The sequence below is a fragment of the Perna viridis genome, chromosome 15 (assembly GCF_037379345.1).
Source record: "Perna viridis isolate PV_CMFRI_1.1 ecotype Kerala chromosome 15, ASM3737934v1, whole genome shotgun sequence".
Taxonomy (NCBI): Eukaryota; Metazoa; Mollusca; class Bivalvia; order Mytilida; family Mytilidae; genus Perna; species Perna viridis.
The window spans coordinates 25,191,284-25,217,811 of NC_142459.1; the positions used below are offsets into that span (position 1 = coordinate 25,191,284).

The 26,528-nt window shown below is 33.1% G+C and overlaps 1 protein-coding gene across 3 annotated transcripts; it reads right to left on the reverse strand.

Annotated features, from left to right (window-relative positions):
- Positions 1-1,793: 1,793 nt before the first annotated feature.
- LOC148597594 (SMAD family member 4-like) lies at positions 1,794-26,528 on the reverse strand. 3 transcript variants are annotated; one of them, XM_088562909.1, is made up of 13 exons: positions 26,426-26,528; positions 24,162-24,429; positions 22,644-22,818; positions 20,757-20,786; positions 15,060-15,131; positions 13,528-13,674; positions 11,026-11,139; positions 7,998-8,069; positions 6,148-6,204; positions 5,628-5,811; positions 5,085-5,253; positions 3,990-4,128; positions 1,794-2,650 (listed from the first exon to the last, which is right to left on the reverse strand). In XM_088562909.1, exons 2-13 carry the CDS (start codon positions 24,396-24,398, stop codon positions 2,427-2,429), a joined length of 1,620 nt encoding a protein of 539 aa, XP_088419035.1. In that variant the 5' UTR covers positions 24,399-24,429; positions 26,426-26,528; the 3' UTR covers positions 1,794-2,426. The 3 variants fall into 3 exon arrangements, with proteins under 3 accessions (XP_088419035.1, XP_088419036.1, XP_088419037.1); XM_088562910.1 differs by lacking the exon at positions 26,426-26,528 and adding an exon at positions 26,115-26,148; XM_088562911.1 differs by lacking the exon at positions 13,528-13,674 and having other exon boundaries at positions 2,278-2,650.

Genomic DNA, 26,528 nt, shown 5'->3' on the forward strand with positions numbered 1-26,528 from the left:
AGGTTTTTGACAGAGTTATATACCCTTGAAATGTCAATTTACCAAAATGATATGGATAATCTGGTCCTTTTTCTTTGATTCTGCAAATATACTTTCAAAATAGTGTTTTTTTTCCATACCACATTTCACCCTCTGCTTAATTTTTACAGAGACTGACACTTTAAAAAATCAATCAGTACATATTACAACATTATAAAATTAAGTTTTCCCCATTTATAAATAGATGATAAAACCATATATTGACATTTTGTCATACAAACATCAGATATAGGTTCAATAAAAAATAAATACTAAGACTTATAAATTTTTCTCCAATCAAATTTTCAGAAATTTAGCCATCACAAATATTCATGATTATTTTCAAAATTAAGTAATTTTTATTTTTGTGGAATTTGTGCCAGCATAATACAGTACTAACAGATAAATTTTTCAATAAACTTTTGTCATTAGTTAAGGAGGTAGACCTAGGGTAAGGGACATAACTCATGAAATCAGTGATATATTGTATCATATTCAATTTCACCAAAGCCTCTCAAGCTTTTGTTTGAAGCAGAATAAAATAAATCCAAGTAAATTAGATGCTTACAGAAGATTGGTGTAAAATGCTGAATACAAACGTTCCAATGATTTTTAAGAGTTGTGTCCCTTACCCTAGGTCTACCTCCTTAACCCAATACAAAACATTGCATTCTTTTAATCACAAAGAAAAAAAAATCATTTGCGCCATAAAAAAATTGGCTAATTTATTTAAAGATGTGCTGTCATGACCCTCAAACCAAGTCCACGGGATTGGATGAAAATATTTTTAAATTGAGAAAAATCAAAATTTTTATTTGAGATTCGTTTCCTGAACCAATAAATTAAAAATAAGACTGTACAGGGCACAAACATTTTGAAGCAACAATTTCGGGCTGTAAGAGCAAAACTGGATTATTACTTCAGACTAAAATGGCAAACCATATCCATAGAAAAGCAAAACAAAGAAGAAATAAAAAGGACAAAAAGCAAGTAAACAAAGCTTTATACCACAACAATACAATTAGCACCCAATACTGTAAACAGCAAAATTTTTGCAGTACAACCTCTAATGAGAAAATTAAACTGTCTTGAATATTTTCTTCCAAGAACATTATACTAAAATTAGAGACAATGGGAATTTCAGACATTGCCAAAATAGATTGATTGCAGAAACATCAAAATAGAGACAGCACAGAAATTTCCCAGTTTACAGTGGCAAACCTACATAGACAAATAAACAACATGTCATCTTTGGTTTGTCATTGGAAGAATTGATTTCTATCATAGTAAACTGTTGCAATCATTAAGAAAAGGAATGCAGTTATTTCCCTTTAAACATCATGATTAAAATATATTTGAGTCAAGTTTATGTTTCGACAAAGGGACATTTCAAAATCTATTCAAAGTTTTTCAGTCATTTTTAGATGTAATAGTCCTTTTTCATATTCCCAAATTTTTTTTAGAAATTAAGCATCTTTGTCATCTGACAAACTGGTTTACCATCAAATTTGAGCAATGGAAAGCAGTAGGCTTCAAATTCTAATATTCAATATATTACAGCCAGAGTAGGTACGCAGATACTTATAAATAACTTATTTCAAACCATTCAAAACATTCTATTACCAAACGAAAAAATGCCCTTCCCATGAAAAAAAGTTTACCGTTTTCTCTATCCCCAATGAGACTGACAACCGGGTTGTAAGTGTTAGTGGGTTATGTCCCTTTGAAAAAACGTGTGAAAATGGCTTGCATTCCGTAAATATGAATAACGACTATTGATTAAACAATCTCTTTAATGAAGACAAAGTATGTTATTGGCCAAAAACAAGATAAAAGCCTTAATTTTCTTGGCATGGGCAAACCTATAACAAAGGTTATACACCTAATGCCATCTGTTGCCAATGAAAAGAATTATGATGATTAATGATATAACTTCACAAGAGGATTTCCATCATGACACCCTTCAGTTACAAGGGGGGACCCTACTGTCAAGAGTGGGGATTTTCATCTTAGCCCTATCAGTGAAGATGAGGATTTTCATCATTACCCCGTCAATTAAGAATGGGGATTTTTACCATGACCCTTTCAATTAAGAATTGGGGGATTTTCATCATGAGTGAAGATGGGGATTTTGATCATGGTCCCTCCAGTTGACATTTAGATGGGGATTTGACGTACATCCTCTCCAACATGATCCCTGTGTTTTATCCACAGATATACAATAACAATGAGTAAATGACAGATGAGTTTTAACCACCAAATGTAAAACATAAATAGCACTATATAAGACTACAAAAAGTTGCTATCAAAATACAACAATTTTCCATCCTCAGTTATAAACAAAAACATGGTTTTCTTCATCCTAATTTTTGACCTGATCTGTTTTTCTTCCCTCTAAAATAGAGAACTCATCCTAAAAAGAATCCTCTAGGTCGAGGGTCACTAAGGGGCATGGTTTGCAGAACCTCATCCAGTAATTGCAGGGGTCGATGGAGCTGTACTTCTATCCAACATGGGGTTTCTTTAATGCTGTGACGAGGGTAGTCAGGTCCCCAGCCCTTCACAAACGATAGACGTAGTATACACAGCCTCCTTAAGTCATCAACACCTATCCCTGCCGCAGCACTCAAACCTGAGAAATATAAAAATGCTCAAAATATAACTACAAAAACTGTGCGCAATGCTCACTAAATCTACACCCCTGACTTCCCACAAAAAATTATCATATACACAGAAATCTTAATTGTTACCAAGAAAAAAAAACAGATTTTGGCAATTAAAACTGTCAATGAAATTCAGATTTTTTTTTTTATCATAGTCATTGTCTCTTTGGTATATTATTAAAATCCATTCTTGTTATATTCTAAAGTGCTATGTACATGTGTTTAAGGTTAAGTTAACATCTTCTAATCTTATCACCAAATATCTAATTGTTCCTTCCAATGGGGAGCTGAGAAACATGTGACGAAAATTTCCAAATACCTTGTATGTAAAAATTTCTACCTCAATCGGCAAATAGGAAGTAGATGATCTAGAAAGCTGGAAAGAGGAGACGCAGTACAAGTCATCATGCTTAAGTCATATACCAAAAAGATCCGATCATTCCGATGTCGAGAAATCTGGGACAGAAAATTTCCCAATACCACACATGTAAGAATTCTAAGTTGCATGGAAAATAGGAAGTTGATCACATAAAAAGCTGGAAAGGGAGACAAGGTACAAGTCATCATGCTTAAGCCAGACACCCAAAATCTAATCATTCCTTCCATTGGGTGCTGAGAAATCTGCGACGAAAATTTACCAATACCGCAAATGTAAAAATTCTAAGCCACTTAGAAAACAGGAGATGACCTAGAAAGCTGGAATGGGGAGACGCAGTACAAGTCATCATGCTTAAACCATATACAAAAAACTAATCATTCCCTCCAGTAGAAGCCAAGAAATCTGAGACAGAATGATGGACAGATATCCATATCAATATATACCCAATATATAAGCAGGGGGGGGGAAATAATAAAGGGATATTAAGACAAACTAAAAACAATTTTAGTTCTGAGGCTCTCCTTGCCTTTTTTGAGAGTACCTGTTAATAAAGATAAACTGTTGTCACAGAAATATTGATTCAATATTTGAAAATGACTGCAGGGGCATACATGTATGTATGGAATAGCCATAGAAGCATAATGTATTGATGCTAACACAACTATATACTATATACCACTGGCCTATAATGAGTAGTTCAGGTTAAATTAAAACATGAAAAAGAAATTTCAAAGTCAATAGACTATGGGGCATATATGTGCATTTGAAATTCTTGATTTGACTGTTGCAAAAGGCTTTTCTGTCAGGTTAAATTCATATTGAAGCAAAATCCAGACAGCAGATTTTCAAAAACTATACATTTTTGCCCCTATTGGTGAAGCTGAATTACAATGTGTTTCATGGAGTTCTGTTCAATCCTGTATACTTGCCTACAGCAGGAGCAATACCACCCACAGATGCTGGTCCTGGGACATTTCCAGCCACTGCAGCTGCTTGTGCTGCAGCTGCTGCCTGTGCCGTGGCCGCTTGTTGTTGCATTTGACGATGACATTGACGGATATCAAACACCTAAAATTAGATTGCATAAAATCAGTACTCTATAACATGAATCAAATGATTTTAACTTTCGTCTTTCATAAGGATGCCTACCCTACCAGTGCACCTGGGCCATGTTCCCACTTTTCAGTGGAGTTCAGGTTGCTCATTTACCTTTGTTTCTTTGCACTTGGGGTGGTGGTTCCAGGTTATGTACATGTATGTCTGTTTTCCCTGTTCATCCTTGAAATATTCTTTTGGTAAGGGCTCCAACCTTGGTTCCCTTGACAACTCTCATACAACTGGATTTCCGTTTCTAAGTAATCAGTGACAGGTAAATGTACAGCAGACATTTTTTTTTAAACTTATTACACCTTTACAACATGTATGAATGTAAATATCTATATATAATTTCTATACACCTCACTTTGAAAGCCAGCAGTATATTGTGATCATCTGAAAACTTGCAATGTTGAGAAAATTGGTGTAAACATTAAACAAAGCTACTTGATTCATTTATCATTTATTTTTAGAAGGAAAAATCTTCATGATGAATTTTCCCAAAACAGGTTTTCTACAATGTATTTTAAAATCATCATTCACTGGCATTCCCATTGTACTGTGACTTTACTATTCTTTTCTATGTTGAGCCAGTGATTCAAGATGCACCACTGGGTGGTGATTAAATTTTGGCACAAGGTTTCCTGCAGTTTTACTTTCTAAGTTTTCTTCAAATTTCATGAATGAAATTGATTCTTTCAATTTCTCTACTTTCAATGGTAAAATCAAGATCTAAATTTGCTAGCTGAAGCGTGCATGCTGAAAATCTCAATTTTATGATATTGAGTGGGGAAATACCTTAAACCATGCTGAAGGAGAATCATTATAAATCATCTTTCTTAGGAAACTAAAATCCAAATAGATATGCAAAATTGCATTATATATTTTCATTCACTATAAAACCTTAAACTCAAGAAATTTATCACTACCTTTATGTAAGCACTGGGATAAATTTTATGTACTGCATCTCCAGGAGCTCGACCAGCCTCTCGGTCCAGGTAATAACTCTGTACAAATACACTGTGGTCACTTACACAACGAATCCATACGTCACCCTCCCCTCGATAATCTAACTGTACACCTTTACCAATATGGAGCCTGAAAAATATTATATCACGTCATTTATCTGACTTAACACCTTATAAGAACAATTATGAGAGTATAAAAAAATCATGTCAATAAATTCTGATAATATTAAAAGGGGTCAAGATATAGTTCAGTATTTATTGGTCAGAGATGGACAGGATAACAGGCAACATTAATTAATTATTGATCAGTTACATGATATGATTTCATGTAATCAATTAATATTATCTATAATGTCCTATGGACTCCTGACTTACCAAGCCATCTCCATTGACTCAGTCCTATGGACACCAGACATACCTATTCCACTCCCTGGACTCAGTCCTATTGACACCTGACTTTCCTAGCCCTCTCCCTAGACTAAGTCCTGAGGACACCCAACTTACCTAGCTCTATCACTAGCCTCTGTCCTATGAACGTTGGACAGTTGCCCTAAACAGAACCTATCTAGACTAGAGGGATCAGTATAGCCATCCACTTTCATTGTAGAATAACTGTATGGAACTTTAAATGTCTCTCCAACCTGCTGATCCAACTCAAAGTATGTTATAGTACACCAGAATTCCGGAGCTGAAAAGTTAATATACACAAATTGTTAAAAATACAGAAAGTAATTAGCTGTGATATTCTAGATCTCATTAAATCATCTATGATATCAGAACTCTAAATCAAGATACAAGCCTTATAAAACTACTTTGTAACAAAACAAGTAACTCAACCTAGAGAAAAGAGAAATTTTAATTTAGTTCACAGTAATGTAGCTGAACAGTGGTATAGGAGGACAAAGGGATAAGAACTGGGTATCCCTCTGCATTAAGTCAGGAAAGAAGAACAGACGTCCCTATTACTATCATCTTGTTAGTAGGGGTTATAATAGCCTTGTTAGATATGATATATGGCACTTACGTGGCTGATTGGTCAGCGGAGTTAACATCTCCTGACTCTGTAAATGATTGTTGTTCCCTGAAAAAAAAAACAAAGTCACACTGAATTGAAGAGCTGTACGATATTTGGTGTCGGTGAATAAAATTAAATCATTGCTTCCTTAAAAAAGTCCAATTTTGTGGCATATAATTCTATTAAAAAAATATGCTCAAACTGCCATAGACTTTGTCCAAGGTGAGGGGAAAGGCTTGAGCACTCACAAACATGTTTAACCCAGGCTCTTCCTTTATGTACCTGTCCCTAGCCAGGAATCCAGTGTTGTCATTGTTGATTGTTATTTGTTGTACATTTTTTTCTATAGATAGATAATTTTCCTCCTTTAAAAATACTTTCACTTCATTTATTCTGGCAACTTTTACAGCTGGTTTTATGGTACAGGTTTTGCCCATCATTGAGGACAACGTGGTGACCAAAAGAAATTCACCATTTTAGATGGTCTAGTTGGCTACATCTCATTTTTTTTTAAGACTTGTGATATTTTAGGGTGTCTAAAAAATACAAATTACTACATAAATTCATTGTTTATTTATAAAGCTAGCTAAAGCATTGGGATGAGATTACAGACCTCACATCCACAACAATTCATATTACAGTACTCAATAGACCTTTTTTATATTCCTGACTTTGACTTTTTTTTTTAAACTTTGAGCAAAGGGAAGTAACTCGCCAACCCAACTGACCTGTTTATTGTCTGATTGGAGCAATGGACAGCAGTAGACTTCAAATTTAAATATCTGACTTATTGCAGCTGTGGTAAGTACTTGGACCCTTTTAAATCACTGATTTTAAACCATTTAGCTACTAACTAAGGTGTCAATAGTTTGATTGTTGAAGAAAAATGTTTAATGTTCATCATTACTTGCCATTACACAACAAAAAAGGTTTTTATGGAATGCCAAAACAACCATTTCCAAACAGAAATTCAACTTTACTACATTTACTAATGTAAAGAAACAGCATAAACCAACATGAAGTGATGATTATTGTCTTTCTCATTTATGGTGACACAAAGGTTGGAAGAAATTTAATCTATTTTCAGCACAGACAACCATTGATAACCTGGTCTAGCTATTTCAGACAACCAGTGGTAATCTGGTCTAGCTATTTCTGACAACCAGTGATAATCTGGTCTAGCTATTTCTGATATCTATATCTACAAAACAATGTGGTTTCATTTCTCTTCTGTCTCTACTACTGAGAACAAATTACCAGTCAAATTCTCAATAAAAGAGAAAGCATATATACCCTAAACAAACAGCTCCAAGGTAAATATTCAACACTCAAGTGGCAAAAAAGCTGGGATTTAAGTGGGAACCAAAAGTGACAAACATTCAGGATAACATACAATAAAGCAGACACTTAGCAATAAAACATTCAGCCAATATCAATTAATGTTCTGTTTCTCATGTTAATTTTACATAGATAGGCCATATAAAATAATTTTCTGTTTCTAGTTATTTTTACATAGATAGGCCATATAAATTAATTTTCTGTTTCTCGTGTTATTTTTACAGAATATGATAGATTCTAATGATAGCTGTTTTAAAAGAGTTCATATAAAAAAGGTTTTTACAGGAAATGAGTAACACCCTTTGAACCTGAAAATTAAGTATTATAAATATGTGTGTTTTGGGACGACAATGGCTGGAAATGCCTGAAACAAAAACAAAGTATTAAGTAACTGTCACAAATCATGAACTTCTGAAATTTATTATAATTAAAAGTAGTTTCCCTTAAACCATTTCTGATTAATAAACATCTAAACATTAATACAAAATATTCACTGATTTATCTCCCCTTGGCTTACTTACAGTATTGAGGTTCTAGGTTTTGTGTATAGGTGGCAGTATTGTTCCCTGTCCACGTAGCACCTTCAGGAGCGGCTAAAAATAGATACAGGGAACAATTTACAATTCACCATAGAGCAACATAGCTTTAATAAAAACAGGTTCAGGAGATATGGCGATACTGTTCAGTTATAGTAGCCATTTATATAACTGTCTGCAAATACTTTACTTATCTTAAACAAAATTTCATCCAGCCCCAAAACATGATGTAATCCAGGCTACAGTGACAAAAGTTGATAGATGAAAAATTTCTTAATAATTGGTGAAATAGGTATGAAATTAAACCTGAAACTAATTTTTATTTTAATTGGAACAATCTGTTTTGTCCATTGTACAGTATTGCCATTCATTAATAAAGCACCACATAAATCACAAGTAAAGCATTAACATACAGATAAATTACATCTGGTACTGTAAACAAATTAATTTTTGCGGTTGCTAATTTTCACAGATTCTGTCAAGTCAGGATATTTGCGGGTATCAATTTTTGCACAATCAAACAATAATCTCGTCTGAATATAGCTGAAATATTGCTGCTCGAATGTTAAACCCTAACAAACAAACAAACCAACAATAATGTGCGGTTATATAGCGTGAAAAATAAATTTTTACGGCTTTCTGTCCACCACTTAAATAGCAAAATATGTATGTTAACATTAACTGTTAACTCCTTCTCAACAGTATAATCTTGGAGTCTCCTTCTCCATTCCAAAAGTGTCCCGTATAAAAGTTTTGAGAAATTAGGCATTCAAATTATTTGGGAAATACAAACGTTTTGTTACAATTTGACACACAATTGTTTTAAAATTCCTTAGGGAATGTTTCTGTGGTCAATTAACTTCCTCAACCTATGAAACATGGTTAGACCAAAGGATTTCTTCAGTTTCCTCTACAGCTTATTTTCTACATCTTTCAGCTGGTAAAAAATAAACACAAAATAGAAGATGCAGAGAATTGGCTGGAGAGAAAACTAAAGAATAAAGAAGAAAAATAATTATGATTTACAGCCCACCAAATTTAGCAGTCCTTACGAAACCCGAAATGGGTTGTCAAGGACGTTAAAAAACCTTACAAACTACACTTTAAATTTGCACTTTAAAATAGATCTAATTTAAGGGAGGTAACTCAATCTGATTTAGTGTCTAATTCTAGTATAAATATAATGTTAGTTGGCTGAAATGTGTTTTAAAGATAGATCAAGACAATTTTCATCGTAAAATGTATGTTAAATATAGCCATTCATACTGGATCAATTCAATTCCATTCTGAGATCAAATATAACTGTAAACTAATGTAGATTAACTGAGATCACGATTCCTAACATAAAAAAAAATCTGCAGGTGAGTAAATGTTTATTTACAGAGAACAGCACAGCAAGCAAGCAAATAGAAAAGAATAAAAAATGTTTCTAGATCATTATAATCTTTGACCTCTGACCTGTAATATATTACAAGGTTTAATGTTATAAAACCAATTAAATGTTCACAGATAAAAGCTTAAGCAGGAACACAGACAGAAATAATACATGTCTCCAGCCAATTTTGAAAGCTAATTAAAATCATAAGGGAAGAGGGGTAGTGACATTTTTAATATTATAAATGCTCTAAAACATAAACTATTATGTTTTTTTGGGTAAGGTTATAGGATGGCTCATTTTTTTGGGGTAAGGTTATAGGATGTCTCATTTTTTGGGTAAGGTTATAGGATGGTTCATTTTTTGGGGTAAGGTTATAGGATGGCTCATTTTTTGGGTAAGGTTATAGGATGGCTCATTTTTTTTGGGTAAGGTTATAGGATGGCTCATTTTTTGGTAAGGTTATAGGATGGCTCATTTTTTGGGTCAGGTTATAGGATGGCTCATTTTTTTGGAGCTTTCACCATATCTGTTCCTCTTTCTTTGGCTAAAAATTATTCTGTCAAAATTGACATAATTCAAAAAATGGTGTATGCAGTGAGGAAAAGATTGCTCGACCTTTCAACGCAAACACACAACATAGGCTATAGGATGTCTTGTATTTTCCTGTTGAGCAAGACATCAGTGGTATTAAATGGTATATTATTAACAAAATCATATGTAAGTTGAGTACATACAAAGTCTAAAATCATATGTAAGTTGAGTACATACAAAGTCTAAAATCATCAGTACTAATAGCAGTTTGTTAATGAGGTGAAGCAGCAACATTGACAAAGCTTAACACTGACTTATAGTGAGACATAAAAATCTAATAAATGTACAATATTACTAACTTCCTTTAACCATTTCAATGTAAACATGTATTTTTAATGATTTTACAGGGTAAAAAAGATGCAAAATAACCATGGAATGACGAGTCAATGGATAAGGTGATTCCAATAAACAACCCACTTATTGAGTGGAGGTATAAACAACCCACTGGCTAAGTGGAGGTACAAACAACGCACTTGTTGAGTGGAGGTATAAACAACCCACTGACTGAGTGGAGGTATAAACAACCCACTTGCTTAGTGGAAGTTTAAACAACCAACTTATTGAGTGGAGGTATAAACAACCACCTGCCTGAGTGGAGCTATAAACAAGTCACTGGCTGAGTGGAGGTATAAACAACCCACTTGTTGAGTGAAGGTATAAACAACCCACTGACTGAATGGAGGTATACACAACCCACTGGCTGAGTGGAGGTACAAACAATCCACTTATTGAGTGGAGGTACAAACAACCCACTGGTTGAGTGGAGGAATAATTAGGAGATTGAAATTTGTAAAGCCGTCCAGTTTAATAAGATCCTTTGGCATTAAGCATCTACTATCTTTCTTCTTTTAAAACTTGATTCAAATCAATAGGGCCACAAACCTTCATACATTGTTTCATCAAAGCCAATTAAATGGTTTAAAAGAAGTTCCTAGAGTGTATCATATACAAGAACAGACAAACAAATAAACAGATATGACGCCGTTTCCTAAATCATTGGAAAAGTACTAAATACTTGATACAGTAATAATGCATCATACTTACTCCGTGGAAATGGACTGAGGGCTGGCTGTGCCTGAGAAACATGAGGTATTTGGTTGCCATAACAATCAAGTGGTGACTGGGGAACTCCGTGGGTGTGGCTTATAGAACTGGCAGCTGTGATTGGATAAAAAACAAATCATGTGATGTCAGTATTATGATCATCAATTCAAATATTCAATTAATATTCAATAAGAGAATACTTAAACCTGCATGTTGAATTTTTGCACACTGCGCATGCAATAAAATAAAATGTTGTAAAATCAAATTTTTACAATTACATTTGCATTTACAATTACAGTTAACAAAAATTTCTCATTCAACAACAGGTACAATTTACAATGTAAAAATACTGGAAAGAAAACAAAAGTAACATTCTTTCCTCACATTTTAGATACATGCAGATATATCTAGCATTTAAACATGCATATGGAAATACTTCTGGGTTAAAAGGATACACTAGATACATACAAGTACAAGACAAAAGAATAGACTGTAAAAAAGACCACCAGTAGATTTATGAATGACACTAAGTGTGAAACTAAAATATTCTATAGCACTGGGAATAGCTTATACACTTGTTTTAAACTTTGTCACATGCAATAACTACATTTGTACATCCACATACAGCACAAATGATTATTGTCATTTTTAGATACAGAACTTCTAGACATACATGTAGCATAAACAATTGATAACAGGATTTTTTGAGAAGTGGTGCTTGTCATTTTAAGGTGGTTTATCAAAAAACCTCCAAATACATGTAATCAACAAATTAAGAACTGTGCAGAGCCAATTCACACTTCATCAACAAATACATGTAATCAACAAACCAAGAACTGTGCAGAGCCAATTAACACTTCATCAACAAATACATGTAATCAACAAACTAAGAACTGTGCAGAGCCAATTCACACTTCATCAACAAATACATGTATGAAGCAATGTTTCCAAACTTTAAAGGTTATCCATACCTTCCATTAAAAACATACAATCCAGATACATGTAGAACTAAAGTATCAAGGACATTAATACAATATTCTAATGTTAATGATGGGACAATAATCACTACACTATAAACATATATACATGTATGATCAGTATACTCAACTTAGGAAGGTAATCAACATCAGACCATAGACCCTTAAACTGTACACTAAATATATGACTATCATACTTAACCAAGGGAGGTAATTAACATCTGACCCTTTATACTAAATCAGAACACCATACACATTTTGTATATATGAGCAGCAAACACAATCAAGCAAGGTTATACACAAGGCAAAGCCATAGCCAGTTAACATGTAGAAGTAAAGGATGAGCTCCTGAACAAATTTTATACTGGTTAATTAAGTTTTTTTTTTAACTTGGTCCAACCATTTAAATAATAATCAACATATATAAGAATAAATTGATGATAGTCTTTATTTTATTGTGGAAGAAGACTTTTGTTGTGGGGCAATTCTATCATGTAGGAGCGTAGGAGCGTCCACAACGATCCAACTTTAATATATTAACCCAACAAAGTTGACAAGATAAAATAATTAAATTGTAAAATGGAATCAAAATATACAATAATGAAGTTGTTGTCTTACGGAAGACTATAATTTGACAAATCACTGATGTTAAAACAAACTGATTATCATATAAAATATATATACAAATGTATATATAAATTGTTAAGAAAGAAGACATCATCAAATTTTAGGGCAATTTAAATTCTCATTTAACAAAAATATAAAGTTATATCATTACAACGTTTTAAACTTTTACCCTTTGTAAAAAAGTAGGTTCTTAATTTTATAACTCTACACTACTGGCTATGGCATAGCAAGCATACGTGAACATACATCACCAAGCAACTACATTCTATGCAAAAGAAGCCAATGAAGTAGACTGTCACTACCATAACTTTACTCAGTGCTATGTTAATTCTGAGGTAAATATATGTTCTTGATGAAAAGCACAATACTTATTTGTAGAAATAACTTTTTGATACTCAGCATTCCAATCATAATTACTTCAGGAAACAAAAAAATAAAATCACTTTAAATCTCTATATATGAAACATTTTACAATATGTACATAGTCCATACATGTCAGGTAGACTCAATGTTGTCAACTGACCATACAAGTATGGCAGACAATATTGTTAATTGTCCATGCATGTATGGTGAACACAACCATGTCCATAAATGCAGTTTTATTGACATAAATTAGGCACTAAAACTTGATGCATGAGATTCATTTATTTTTATAGAGATCAAGACCAAATTTGAGCACAGTGTGACAAAATACAATGGTAGATAGATTTACTTTCAATATATATTTCATAACTAAAAAAGTTTTCACTTTCATTTCAATATCAACATAAAAATATTGTCTGATTAACTTTTGCTTGATTCAATTCAATATTAGTGATATCTAACTAAATGAAAAAAAGTCTGAGTCAATCAAAAGCTTAGATGTGACAGTCTACAGAACACACAGCCAAACATTAACCTGACTGAGGAGGAGAAGGTGATATGGGTTGTTGGGGGGACATGGCATGGATGGATGGTCCAGCCTGCCCCGCCCCTGCTAATTGTTGAGTCTGGTGAAGCTGTTGGTGTTGGACTGTTGTGCTCTGAGGGGTCGGTGACCCTTGACCTAGATGAACAACCAATCAAATGGCAAATAAATCACATACAAAAGTACAATATAGCAACACTATAATTTACAAGTACAAGTGCAGCCCAGTCAACAATAAAAATATTTAAATTAATGTTTCAGTTAACATGTACCCGTCATACAAGTAAACTTTACATATGTATAAACTGTTTATATGCATATATATATTTTTAAAAATGTAACACGAATAATTTGTTCATTTAAAACTCAGAGACAATTTACCTAATAAGGAAACGAATGTGTTTCTTTTAGACTTTTAAAAGACACCAACAGACATATTCAGTACTTTTAAATATACCTCAGTGCTGACAGAATTGAATGTATTATTGAATGAATTTTATTATAAGCAAGTTTGTTGTTTCAATTCATTTCTGACCTTGCATTATAAAAGGGGGGTGTGATTAATGTCATATAAAACAAGTCTAACCCATCCCAGGATTGATGTGCCAGTCCACAGATGCAATACACTTTAGCCTGATTTTGAAGTAATATCAACATTCAGCTACAATAGATGTTTTACTTTTGTTGACAGGACCTTTCTGTGCTTTAAGACACGATTGTGTTTGTAGAGCACATTTAATGACCTTTGAAGGTATATACTATTTTGGAGTTGTATATACAAATGTACTCCGTTTATTTGAGTTTCACTACACATGTATCTGTTCTTTTTTCACCTAATATCCCTTCAAGTTAGGTTAGCTTATAAATCTCTTCTTGTCAGGAACAAAAAATTAACTGTGATGCCACACAGGGTCTAATGTAGAGGGAGAAATGAGCAAAAACTTCTTCATGTTTGTGCCCACTTCTCCCATTTGTCTTTACAGGGAGAAGTTGTAGTAATAAATAACATAAACAAAAATGTCAATATTGTTACTTGTCATTCAAATAGAACTAAAACTTCTCCTTGTCATTAATGTCAAGGTAAGGCATAATTAGAAAAAAGTATTTTGACTTTATTTTCTCTTTTTTTTCTTTAAGACAGTCACCAGGCTTTATACTTTTTTTTTCAAAATCACAAATAAAATCTTTTGGGTAGGGGAACTGCAATGTTGCAAGGCAAGATGATGGAAGACCTGAGAACTAAGAATTATTTTAGTTGGCCTAAGAAGAAAAGAAATATATGCATACTCCTTTATTGAACATGCTACTGTTTTATCTTACTGTATAACTCTCTCTCTTTTTGATTAAAGTACCTCTTCATATAACAGACACTGCTCATGATAAAATTATTTATGGGGAAGAAAAACCCACCGAATGAACAATGCTATTTCATTCAATGATAGCCCTTCCCATATTCACAAGCCAAAAAGGGAGGTAACTATATACTATTTTGATCAAATTTGCATTATTCCTTGTTGACATACCATGCTGGCTACTGGCTCCATCCATACCCATTTCACTCCCGTATTCATCTTTCACAAGCCTGGTGGGTGGAGCTAAAAATAGACAAAAAAGGCAGTGTTTTGTTGTTGCTTTTTTATATTCATTGTTATTTGTATTACATTTTTACTATAGATAAGACCGATTTTTGTCTTTTATGAATATTTTTACAACATTCATTTTATGGCTATTTACAGCATGCTACATGTAAATGGTATGGGTTTTGCCCATCTTTGAAGACTGTGTCATGACCTATTTAATTGTACATTGTTTGACCTTTTGTGGATGACTATCTCATTCGGATCATACCACATCTAATTTTCATACCTTTTTTTCACAACCAAGTCTGCAAATATATTATGAAAGACTTAATATGAGACTGGCTCTAACTGGAATACTACCAAAGGACATCATGAAAACAGTTGTGTTACCTGCTTTGATGATGACTGCTCTTTAGCAAGTTGGAGACAAACATTCAACTGCCCAGTCAGACTTGAAATAGGAATCTTAGGTGCAAATAAAATATTTCACAGGGCACAGCTTGATACAACCACAGTGGTTTGGCCCTAAATAGTTGAGGACAGTATGGACAAACCAGCCCAAAGTTCCAATTGTAATGTTTGAGGCAACATCACTGAAATAATGTTTGTTCAGCTACATTGATGATCGTTTTTGTTGAAGTTATACACATGTTTTATAACGTCTACATAACATTAACAAAAAAAATGTAAGCAGCGTACATTAGAAAAATCTACAGCTAGCATTAATTTTCCTTTAAATTTAGATGAATTGAGATACTTTATACCATGATACAGCTAAATACCAACACCAATAAACTTGAAATATTAAAGTTTTCGTTCAGATCTAGCAATTTGTCACAAATAATTATTAGCTTGCACTGTATTGTTCATTTATGAAGAGAACTATATGAATTTCAGATGTCAAATCATGTTTTTGACAACTGTAGATTTATTCTAAAATATGTTGTTTACATTTTTGTTGTTAATGTTATATAGACGTTATAAAACATGCGTTGCTAAGTTTGACTTGTGCTGGTACGTCATATACATATAAAGATGCATTTAGCAATGTTTCAGTGCTAAATTTAATGTATTATTAAAACTATGAATGAAAACATTTCATTAAGGAATGTCCTAGATATTGACTTTAGCCGAACCTTAAATAAAATTTTTTATTTCATAAGGGAGAGGCCAAAGACCCAACCCCCAGATCTACATATAAAAATTTACCGGGTAATAAAGTGAATTAAAAATGTATGTCTCCATTTACTGATTCTGTCTGAATTATCGGTAACTCGGCTGGTTGTATAAGTACACAGTATACAATAACCACAGACGACTACCCTTTTAAACAGTAATTATATATAACGAGAATATGAATGGTGTATATGTCAACGAGACAATAACTCCAACGTGATGACAATGTCAGCTCAAGGCCATCCGTTGGTCTTCAATGAACGACAAGGAAATCATCAGACCACAAGGCAGGCTGCAGCTGGCTCCAAAACATCATTCTACTCAGGTACAATGAAAGAGTTGCCCCTATATACTCAAGTAAAAATAAACTAAAGGTGAAAATGAAACAAGACATACAGAGGCCAGAAATTCCTGACTTTAGACAGGTGCAAAAATTGTGATTAGCACTCTTGTTAGTTTGTTTTTGCTTTTACCAATTTAATGATAGAATACTTACCTCAATTTCATGGACACCACCATAAGATAGATGTGTTAAAAATCAATAAACATATATGTGACTACATGTATATTGTGTAAGACCTGAATATACATGTACATTGTCGATTACTATTTGTTGTTTACAAGTACATGTATGTAGTTCCAACCAAATATTTTACCTTATCTCATTGACAAATATAATAATATAATTGACCAATGAAGTGGATTCAACTTAATTGCATACCTGTTAATTGCATATTTTTGTTATGTGCATAGACTCAAAGAACAAAATCGATTCTCATCTTATCCATGTAAAAAAATCCTCTTATTTGCATAAGATAAGGTCAACAATTTGAAAATTCCTTTTAATACAAACTGCACAAATATTTATTTTAAAATTTACTCAAAATATGTGCCTTCGGAGTAAATGGGTAAAAACAAAATACTTCAGTTTTCTTAAGAAATTTGTCTTTACAACAAAACTTTCTCTTTCTTCTAACTAGAAACTAATTCATAAATCTAATTAAACATGAGGAAAAGAATGTATCCCACTTAGACATTGATTTAAACATCAGGTATTTTGAAATGACGATTTCTGGTAATTGCATATTATTTCTAGACAAGTAGGATTATGTGTTTTACAAAAAAAGTGAGGAAAACTTTAAATTCACTGAACTAAGTCCATGGGCTGTAACTTCCGTAAAAATCATTCAACTCTAACCAAAGTCTAACTTAACCTGTAACTTTTCATAGTAAGACTACATACAATATTTAAAATCAATTGGTGAAAGCATAACAAAAAAAAAAGAAAAAAGCGGAAAACCGTAAATTCACTGAAATTTTCCAAGTCCAAGGGCCATAACTTCCGTAAAATTCATTCAACCGTAACCAAAGTTGAACTTAATCTGTAACTCTTCATAATAAGGCCACATACCAAAAAAACAAACTTATTTGGTAAAAGCATAACAAAAAAAGTGCGGAATATGTGGACGGACAGATGGACGGACGCCCGGCATTTCCATGCCCCTCGAGACGCTTCGCGGGGGACCATAAAAAAAATCTCAAAACACAGGTTCAGATTCAGCTTCAAAGACGCCCTTTTCTTCCCATGACATATGAAAATGCTTGTTTTTGGTACCTAATTCCTAAATGATTCAAGTAGCAGCTCCCAAAATCAATTCCATCTTCTTGTTTAAGGTATTGTATGACATCTTGCAATATTCATTCTGACACTGCCTGTTTCTAGTCCGTATTTACTCCATAATTCTTAAACAGTTCAATTTGCAGTCTCAACAATCAATCCCAGCCTTAAATTTGTGGTATGACATATTGTGGTTTAATTTCAAAGAGATTCATTCCCTTGAACTCAAGTTACCCCAAAAAAAATGTCTGTTTTGGGTTTCCTGACCGACCCTAATTTTTTCTCCAAAATTAACAAAATCAGTAATTTCCGGTAAAATACGGATCATTTCCGGTAAAACCGAAAGTACGTTTAAAACCAGGTCACAATAGCGTTTGAATATGAGACTGATTTATATCACATAAATCCAAGCGTATTACTGATGATGAACACAATGGAAGCCACGAGTATCGTGGTACTAAAATATAATAAATGCTGTCACCAAGAAAGCAAATCTCTCGTGTCAGCGCTTCCAAATAGACTGATTGTACTTACGGAGCTTTTTTAAGGAGGTTTGAATTTTGAAGTCCAAAACACAAAACCAGACAAAATTATTAGACATAGAAGATACATAGAACAAGACTATGAAGAAACACATATTACAATCAGCAACATGAACTTGTATTAGTTCTAGAGTGAACTCAGCTGCTCAAGACAGGGTAGCGGTTTCTGCTTGTTGCCACTTATTTTACGGTACCAGACATACATTTGTACAGCTATAACATTACAGGTCAGACATTCTTCATACTCAAGGTTTTATAAAACAGATGAATGAAACATTTTGATAACACTTTATTCATATATATGTAAATATGCATTTTTCACTTTGTCTTTCAAAAATACATGAATGAACAGAGAACTTTGTAACTTTTTAAAACATATTTGCAGGTAACATTTTAAAATATAGTGTACTTATATTTTGTTAAAAATTCCTAGAAAAAATAAGTGTATTGTAATAAAAGACATGATTAATAGGTGTGTATGTTAAAAATTAAACTTTCTACTTAAAACCATACACTTTCATGACTTAAAAATGATGTTATTTTACAAATAAAGGCTCAACTTTAGTCGAAAAAAAAAAAAATGAAAACTAGATAAAGTGATGCCCCAGCATTTAACCTTCATACAGCTATATCATAACTCATAATTGTAAAAAGCACTTTATGAGATGTGTTTTTGTGTCTGTGAGACACAAATGATGCCCCCACGTGTGGTTTTAGTAAAACTAAGCATAGCTGAATAAAACTTAAACTCAATCTGTAACTAATCATGTCAGACTCACATACCAAAAACCAGTCAAATATCTTCAAGCATTTACAAAAAAAAAGCGAAAAACTATTATTTCAATACAATTTTTAATGTGCAGGGCCCATCATTTTGGTAATACTCAGCTTAGAAGAATGAAACTTATACTAGATTTGTAACTAATCATGCCAGGCTCACATACAAAGAAATCAGTTCAATATCTTCAAGGGTTTACCAAAAAAGTGTGGAAAACTGTTGTTTCCATGGAATTTTTTAAGTCTAGGGCCCACAATTTTGGTAAAACTCAACATAGCTGAACAAAACTGTAACTCGATCTGTTACTAATCATGAAAGACTCAAATCAGTTCAATATCTTCACGGATTTTCAAAAAAAGTGCGGAAAACTTATGGGACGGACAGAATTATGGACGGAATTACCGACGGACAGAATTACGGTTGGACAGACAGGGGTAAAACAATATGCCCCCCAACTTATCGTTGTGGGGGCATAAAAAAAAATGAAAATGCCTACCTACCTACCCTATTTTTGGGAAGAATGTAACCCTAAAAAGACATTTCTTTTATGGCCTTATTGTCCTGAAATCTGTAAAATGCTTGTTTTTGGCCCCTTTTTAACAAGTCTAATCACAGCCCCACAATCATTCCTAGCCTAGTGTTGTGGCATGACATGTTATTGTACAATACTCACTTTACTGTCAGGAAACAAAATGTCTACTCTATGGGTGACAACTACAGCATATTATACGACCAAAATTATAAAAAAATGAGAAGTCTAACAACCAAATTATAAATTTGTTTACAACATAATAATAGCTTGTATTACCTAGACAACCATTGTTTACAACCATTTTAGACCTTGTGTTACCTAGGTAACCATAGTTTACAACCAATAAGACCTTGTGTTACCCAGACAACCATTGTTTACAATCATATAACACCTTGTGTTACCTAGACAACCATTGATTACAACCATATAAAACCTTGTGTTACCTAGGTAAAAATAGTTTACAACCAAATAAGACCTTGTGTTACCTAGACAACCATTGTTTACAACCATATAGGACCTTATGTTACCTAAACAACCATTGATTACAACCATATAAGACCTTGTGTTACCTAGACAACTTATAATTGTTAACAACATAATAAGACCTTGCATTACATAGACAACCATTGTTTACAATCATATAAGACCTAGCGTTACCTAAGTAACCAATTTTCACAACCAAATAAGACCTTGAGTTACCTAGACAACCATTGTTTACAACACAGTAAGACCTTATTTTACCCTAGACAACCATTGTTCACAACCAAATAAGACCTTGTGTTACCTAGACAACTATTGTTCACAACCAGATAATACCTAGTGTTACCTAGATAACCATTGATTACAACCATATCAGACCTTGTGTTACCTAGGTAACCACAGTTTACAACCAAATAAGACCTTATGTTACCTAGACAACCATTGTTCACAACATAATAAGACCTTGCATTACATAGACAACCCTTGTTTCCAACAATATAAGACTTTGTCTTACCTGCATGCTGTATCGTCAGTCCAGACAAATCTGAAAATAACAAGGTAATGTTACATGTATGTATAAGATACAACATCACTTCATTTTCGACATGTATATGGAGACAATAGTTCTTGTTCAGGTAGTAGTTTACAAGGAGTAGTACTTACAAAAGTGTGACAGACAGACAATGTCACAGATTGACAGACAGACTGAGCAAAAATGATACATGTAAGTGGGGGAGACATATCTACCAGGGTAGTTGGTCTCAGCCAAAATAGATACATGTACATTACCCTTTTTCTCTAATTGTAAACAAATTTAACATTTTCTTCACCCATTGTGCTAATATACCAATAATGTAACACAGGGTTTATTGTTCCCCTCAGATGATTGGTTTGAATTCTGTTTTAATGTCATGAAAGTAATGGTTGAACATTGTGGTGCTAGGCACAAGGGTTTGGAGAATTCAAACTTTTCAATTTCATGAGAGTATCTTACACTATAACTTGAGCACTATCAAATTTCTCCAATCTTTAATAATAATTAAATGATAGCATTTTAACGAATTACTAAAGCTTGTGCTGAAAAAGTATATCTCAAAGCTATGGAGAAATCTGATCCATTTGTTACAATATTGTATAATATAACATGCATTATACAATATAATAAAAATCACAGAATATGATAGCAGTGAGAATAAGGTATTTTTTAACATGTTAACACTACTTCAACATGTGATATACAAATCTACATGTATTAAGGTAAATCATTAGCTATGTAATAGTAGAAGGTGTCAAAACAGACCTATTTTCTCTTCAACAGAGTTCATGACAGGACCAGTGTACTACAGTTTACATTCGTAAGACAAAAAAAGAAAATAATCGTGTTTCTACCATCAAATTCAATTTCTAGAAAGCTAGAGAACAGAAACAGACACGCAATTGTACCACGACTGATCACTAACATAGTGGCGTCCCACTTTTAGTGTGGCAGTGAATATCTTTTTAGTCTTTGAAGATATTTTTAAACTTTTCCTGCAAAAGAGTGGTAGAGCTAACCACTCGCAATACAGAAAAGAGTAAAAAAATCAAATGTAAACATTTTTTTTTATTGAGAATCACTCTAAAAGTAGTACGCCACTATGTTGGTGTTCAGTCATAATATGCCACTATGTCAGTGTTCAGTCATGGTACACCACTATATCGGTGTTCAGTCATGGTACACCACTATGTTGGTCTTCAGTCATGGTACATTTTTATGTCTCGTTCTGTACTTCAGGGTCAGTAGGTTGGCAAAACTTTATAATTTCAATACATGTAATATATACATGTACAACACTTAACAGAAAAGTAGGGAGTTAATGCTTATTTTCATAGAAATGGCTTACATGAAGGTGACATTTTTATCCAAAATTGATCATAACTTTGAAATTATAAAAAAAAAGGACACAGGAACATTCAGGGTGGGGCATTTGGAGCACTGGTCATTCAGAGCTGGGAGAAGCACCTGTTTATTTCTGTCTAGTGAGGACATTAAACCCAGTGTTAAAATTCCTAGTAAAAAAAATTACATCACTTTTGTTTTTAGCACTGTGCAATCGAAATTCAATTTTGGTTATAATGCACTATACAAATGTAAATATTGTATTTTAAATTTATTGATAAGATAAACAAGCTGTGCTATGCCAATAATTTTCTCAGATTTTTGGTGAGAACACTAACAGATACTTGATATCAGTTCAATATACAAATATACATTTTGAAGTTTAATCTTAACATATTAAATGTAGTTGTATTATTATCTAAAAAAACCAGCAAATTCACTTTTGATAGAATTAAATACGAGTAATGTACATGTAGTTATCAATAAATGTCGATAATAGTGGCAGCATATGTAATAACTTACCTATACCAGGGGAGACAACTCTCTCATAATGGTAAGGATTAACACAGACACTGTCTTGTTTCAAATCAAATGCATACTGACAATACTTGACATGTTTTAATTCATTCTTGTGTAGATCAGGCCATCTCCAAATCCTGGCATAGATTACATGGGGAAACCCTTTCCTGCCAGCTACCTGTAATACAGGGACTAAAGTCATAGAACTTTTTTACGTACATGTACATGTACTGGCAATTGTACTTTCACCTCTATGGCAGATAATTAATGCATTTCACAATGAAAACATTTGACTAATCCAAAAGACCTTACTTTACAAAATGTATGTAAATTGTAAAAATTTTTGAAATCTATCGAATTATTGGTTATAAGCAATTATTGTAATCGGCTTTTTGTTTAAAACGTTTAAAACAGGATATGGAATGAACATTCATCACTTCAGCTTACGATAATTCATGTTTTACCGTACACATTTCATTACAAAATGTGTAAATCTGTCATGTGGGTTCTTTTGAACTGCATGTTTCATAACAGAACAGTAAGTTTTCCATTTCAACAGACATTTCTAAAGCTTGAGAACCGACTGCTACAATAAATATATGTCAATCAAGTTTGTCTTGATTTGTCAGTAAAATTTTTAACATGATTATTGGTGCTCCTGATCAACTTATATGAAGAGACTGGATATTTTGAACAAGAAATCATTATGGATTAAGTGGGATCAGAAAAAAAAAAACAGAACAAAATGAAAATTCCAACAGAATGTTACTACATGAAATTTTCTATTGCAGTGTTGCTAACAAAGAAATAATCAATATAACAAAGAAGCTCTGATTTACTTGATCATATATTAATTTTGCTGTAATAAATTTGACAAGGGGTAGGGGTAAAGATTAGAAATTCAATAGACCCTTTTGTGGTAAGTTGGTGAGCATGCTCAATATACACTTCCGCTACGTAGAGCTTGGGTAGAACAAAAGAATTTTCCTCACGGAAGTGTATATTAAGCATGCTCTACGCATGCTTATCGACAACCCCAACGTTAGCACAAAAGGGTCTATTTCATGAATATATGATGCAGTCAATCATTCAATCAGCAGGCTGATTTCCTTTTGTCCAAAATATTTACTTACATATGTAGCCTAAAGAAAAAGTAACATTTAACATTTATCTCAATAAAAGAAAATGAATATATATAAAAATGCTTGCTTATATTGTGTGCATGTTAGGAACATATAACACATAATTTTATAAAGCATTAGTAAATGATGCGTGTACGCATTCCCTTCTCCCTGTTCATCCCCACTTCTTCCTAGTGTCTCCCTGAAAGAGAAGTCATCCTTTCTTTTCAGATTATAACATCACATATGAAACATTATCTACAGTACAGGAAAATCACATAACCATGATACTAAAAGTCCCTTGGGAGAACACGGCATGATACAAGTATGTCTGTCTATGGTGAAGTTAAATGACATGGCAAAAATTGTTAATTTTCCCTATAGCGTAATAATACTCTACCTGAAGTCTTCCATCCAATGTACGCTGTATTGTTACACACTTAGAAGGATGAGCACCATTTGTAGTTATGGCTGTAATTAGACTGTCCAGTTCATCACGTTTCTCTTTCAGCTTTTTGACAAGACTTTCAATGGCCCTTTTAGCAAAACTTTCACTCTCCCCTCCCTGCCGATGGCACATTAAACTGTGAACTATACTCAGACAGGCATCTGCTGACGTGGGAGCCTGAGTTCCCATGGTTGAGCCAACAGTGGTCTAAATTAGCACACTACAATAGACAATCAAAATAAACAAGAATAAACAGGAAATGAATTAACAAACTCTGCCTTATCTTAAAACTAATGATAGCAAGACTAAAACTTGGATTGAGCAGTTGAAAATTGATATTTTATTAACTAATGGTGACAAAACATTTATGTACAAATTACATCCAGTTTGCGTCTTTTGCTTTAACTAAGTATGTGCCAATAAAGTATTTAGTACTAAGGATTTACATGGAAAATCTCCTGCTTCAGTGAGCAACTATAAGAGATATTGTCAATGCAACACGCCTAACCCATTTGTGCTTTGCATGAATCTGATTTCAAAATGCTAAGAACAATATATATGAGGTGAGTTCTTAATTTGAATGTCAACCATTTTCTGTATACAATTACATTATATAATATGCAATTTCTAAATTTGTTACATGTACCAGTGATGAGGATTACTGTGCGCCATGCACCATAGTCGCATTTCCTCTTAAAATGGTGCATTGAGTGAGTAATGTGCCACATCATGAGCATACATTAAGTTTAAAAGGCATGAACATGTCTTTTAACAACATTTTTATTAGCAGCTACATGCGGGTGTTTTGATCGCTACATTTTCAAGGGGATTTGAGGACCGGGAAATGAAATAGTTCTTTCTCGTGGTTTGTTGGGATTGCATATTCTTCATCATTTATGCATTTGAAAGAAAGAACAATTAATATTGTATTTTTAAAGAACTTAAATAACACGAAAATATCAGAAAAGTATGTACTGGTGGTCCCATTTGAAATTGAAAGCAAAGTATTTTTTAAAAGCTTGACACAAAACAAAACAAGTTATCTTTTGCAAAAGAAAATATTAATGTTGGTAACCAGAATCAAACTGCAATTGTTGTAGAAACTGACTTGCCAACTGAATATGATTCTGAACTCCCCTATTGAAAAGATTGATGATGGTGGAGTCATGTTATCTGGTACTTAATCCCATACATTTCCACCATAAATGGACAAAATCTAACTGTAACTAAACAAATAAAATGAAATAGGCTCTCACCTTAACAACCTAGGGTTCTGTGTTCATATGAACTATGATTAAGCACTAGACAATACATAAGTATAAAAACTCAAACAGAAAAGGGAAGTGATCAGATGTGACAATTGATCGAGATTGACATATGATACAGTTATATACATGTACAATACTGAAAAACAAACATTTTAATTCTTAATGAACAATTAATCTCCAGCATAAATTAAAAGTTTGCTAATGCTACATTGTACATTTGGTCTACAATATTTACGTATAGCTGGCCATAGATGCTATTCCAAATTTTGTCCCATTGAAATGAAGGGTAAGGGGGGGTGGGGTGGGCATTGGCAAAATTTTAATCCCAATCACTGAAGTACATGTAGTTTAATTTTAAAATGGAAAGTTGAATCAATGATTATCATATGCACCTGTAGATTGAATACTTAATTCAACCAAGTCTTGTACTTAATTCAATTTGCTTTTTCAAAATTTATATATTTCAACACAAGATTTATCAACACAACATGTACACTGATAGGCAACTACATTGCATATAAAAACAGCAATTTTAATATGTTGATGAGTCTGTATATAATTCACATTGGATTTCTTTAAAACATAACATAGAAGACTTAAAAAATCAATAATGGTCAAAGAGAAAAAAAATCATCACTCTAATCTTAATACAGCTTCAATTTTCTTGGTTTGCAAACAAAGACTATCTGTCTTTACAAAATTAACGAAGTTTCGAAGTGTTTAAGAGATCGACAGTTGCATTTTCATTCTATGATACAAAAACCCCGTTCCAAAAATAAACTTAAAAAATATGGCCAAGTATTATAATGTCCCCACTCCCAAGGCTGTCCAGACTAACTGGAGCCAGCTAAGGAGGACTGTTGTACCGGCCCCATACCGACCACTCCACGATGCATCAGGTGAAAATTTCTTCACCTCATTAGTCCAACACAAGTATCGATCACTTACCCGATATCTGATTTATTCTCTGTCTGTCATTTTTAATTCATGCCTAATTTATTTACTTTTTTTCATGGCGCGAGCAAAATCAAAATAAACATTTGAGTCTGCG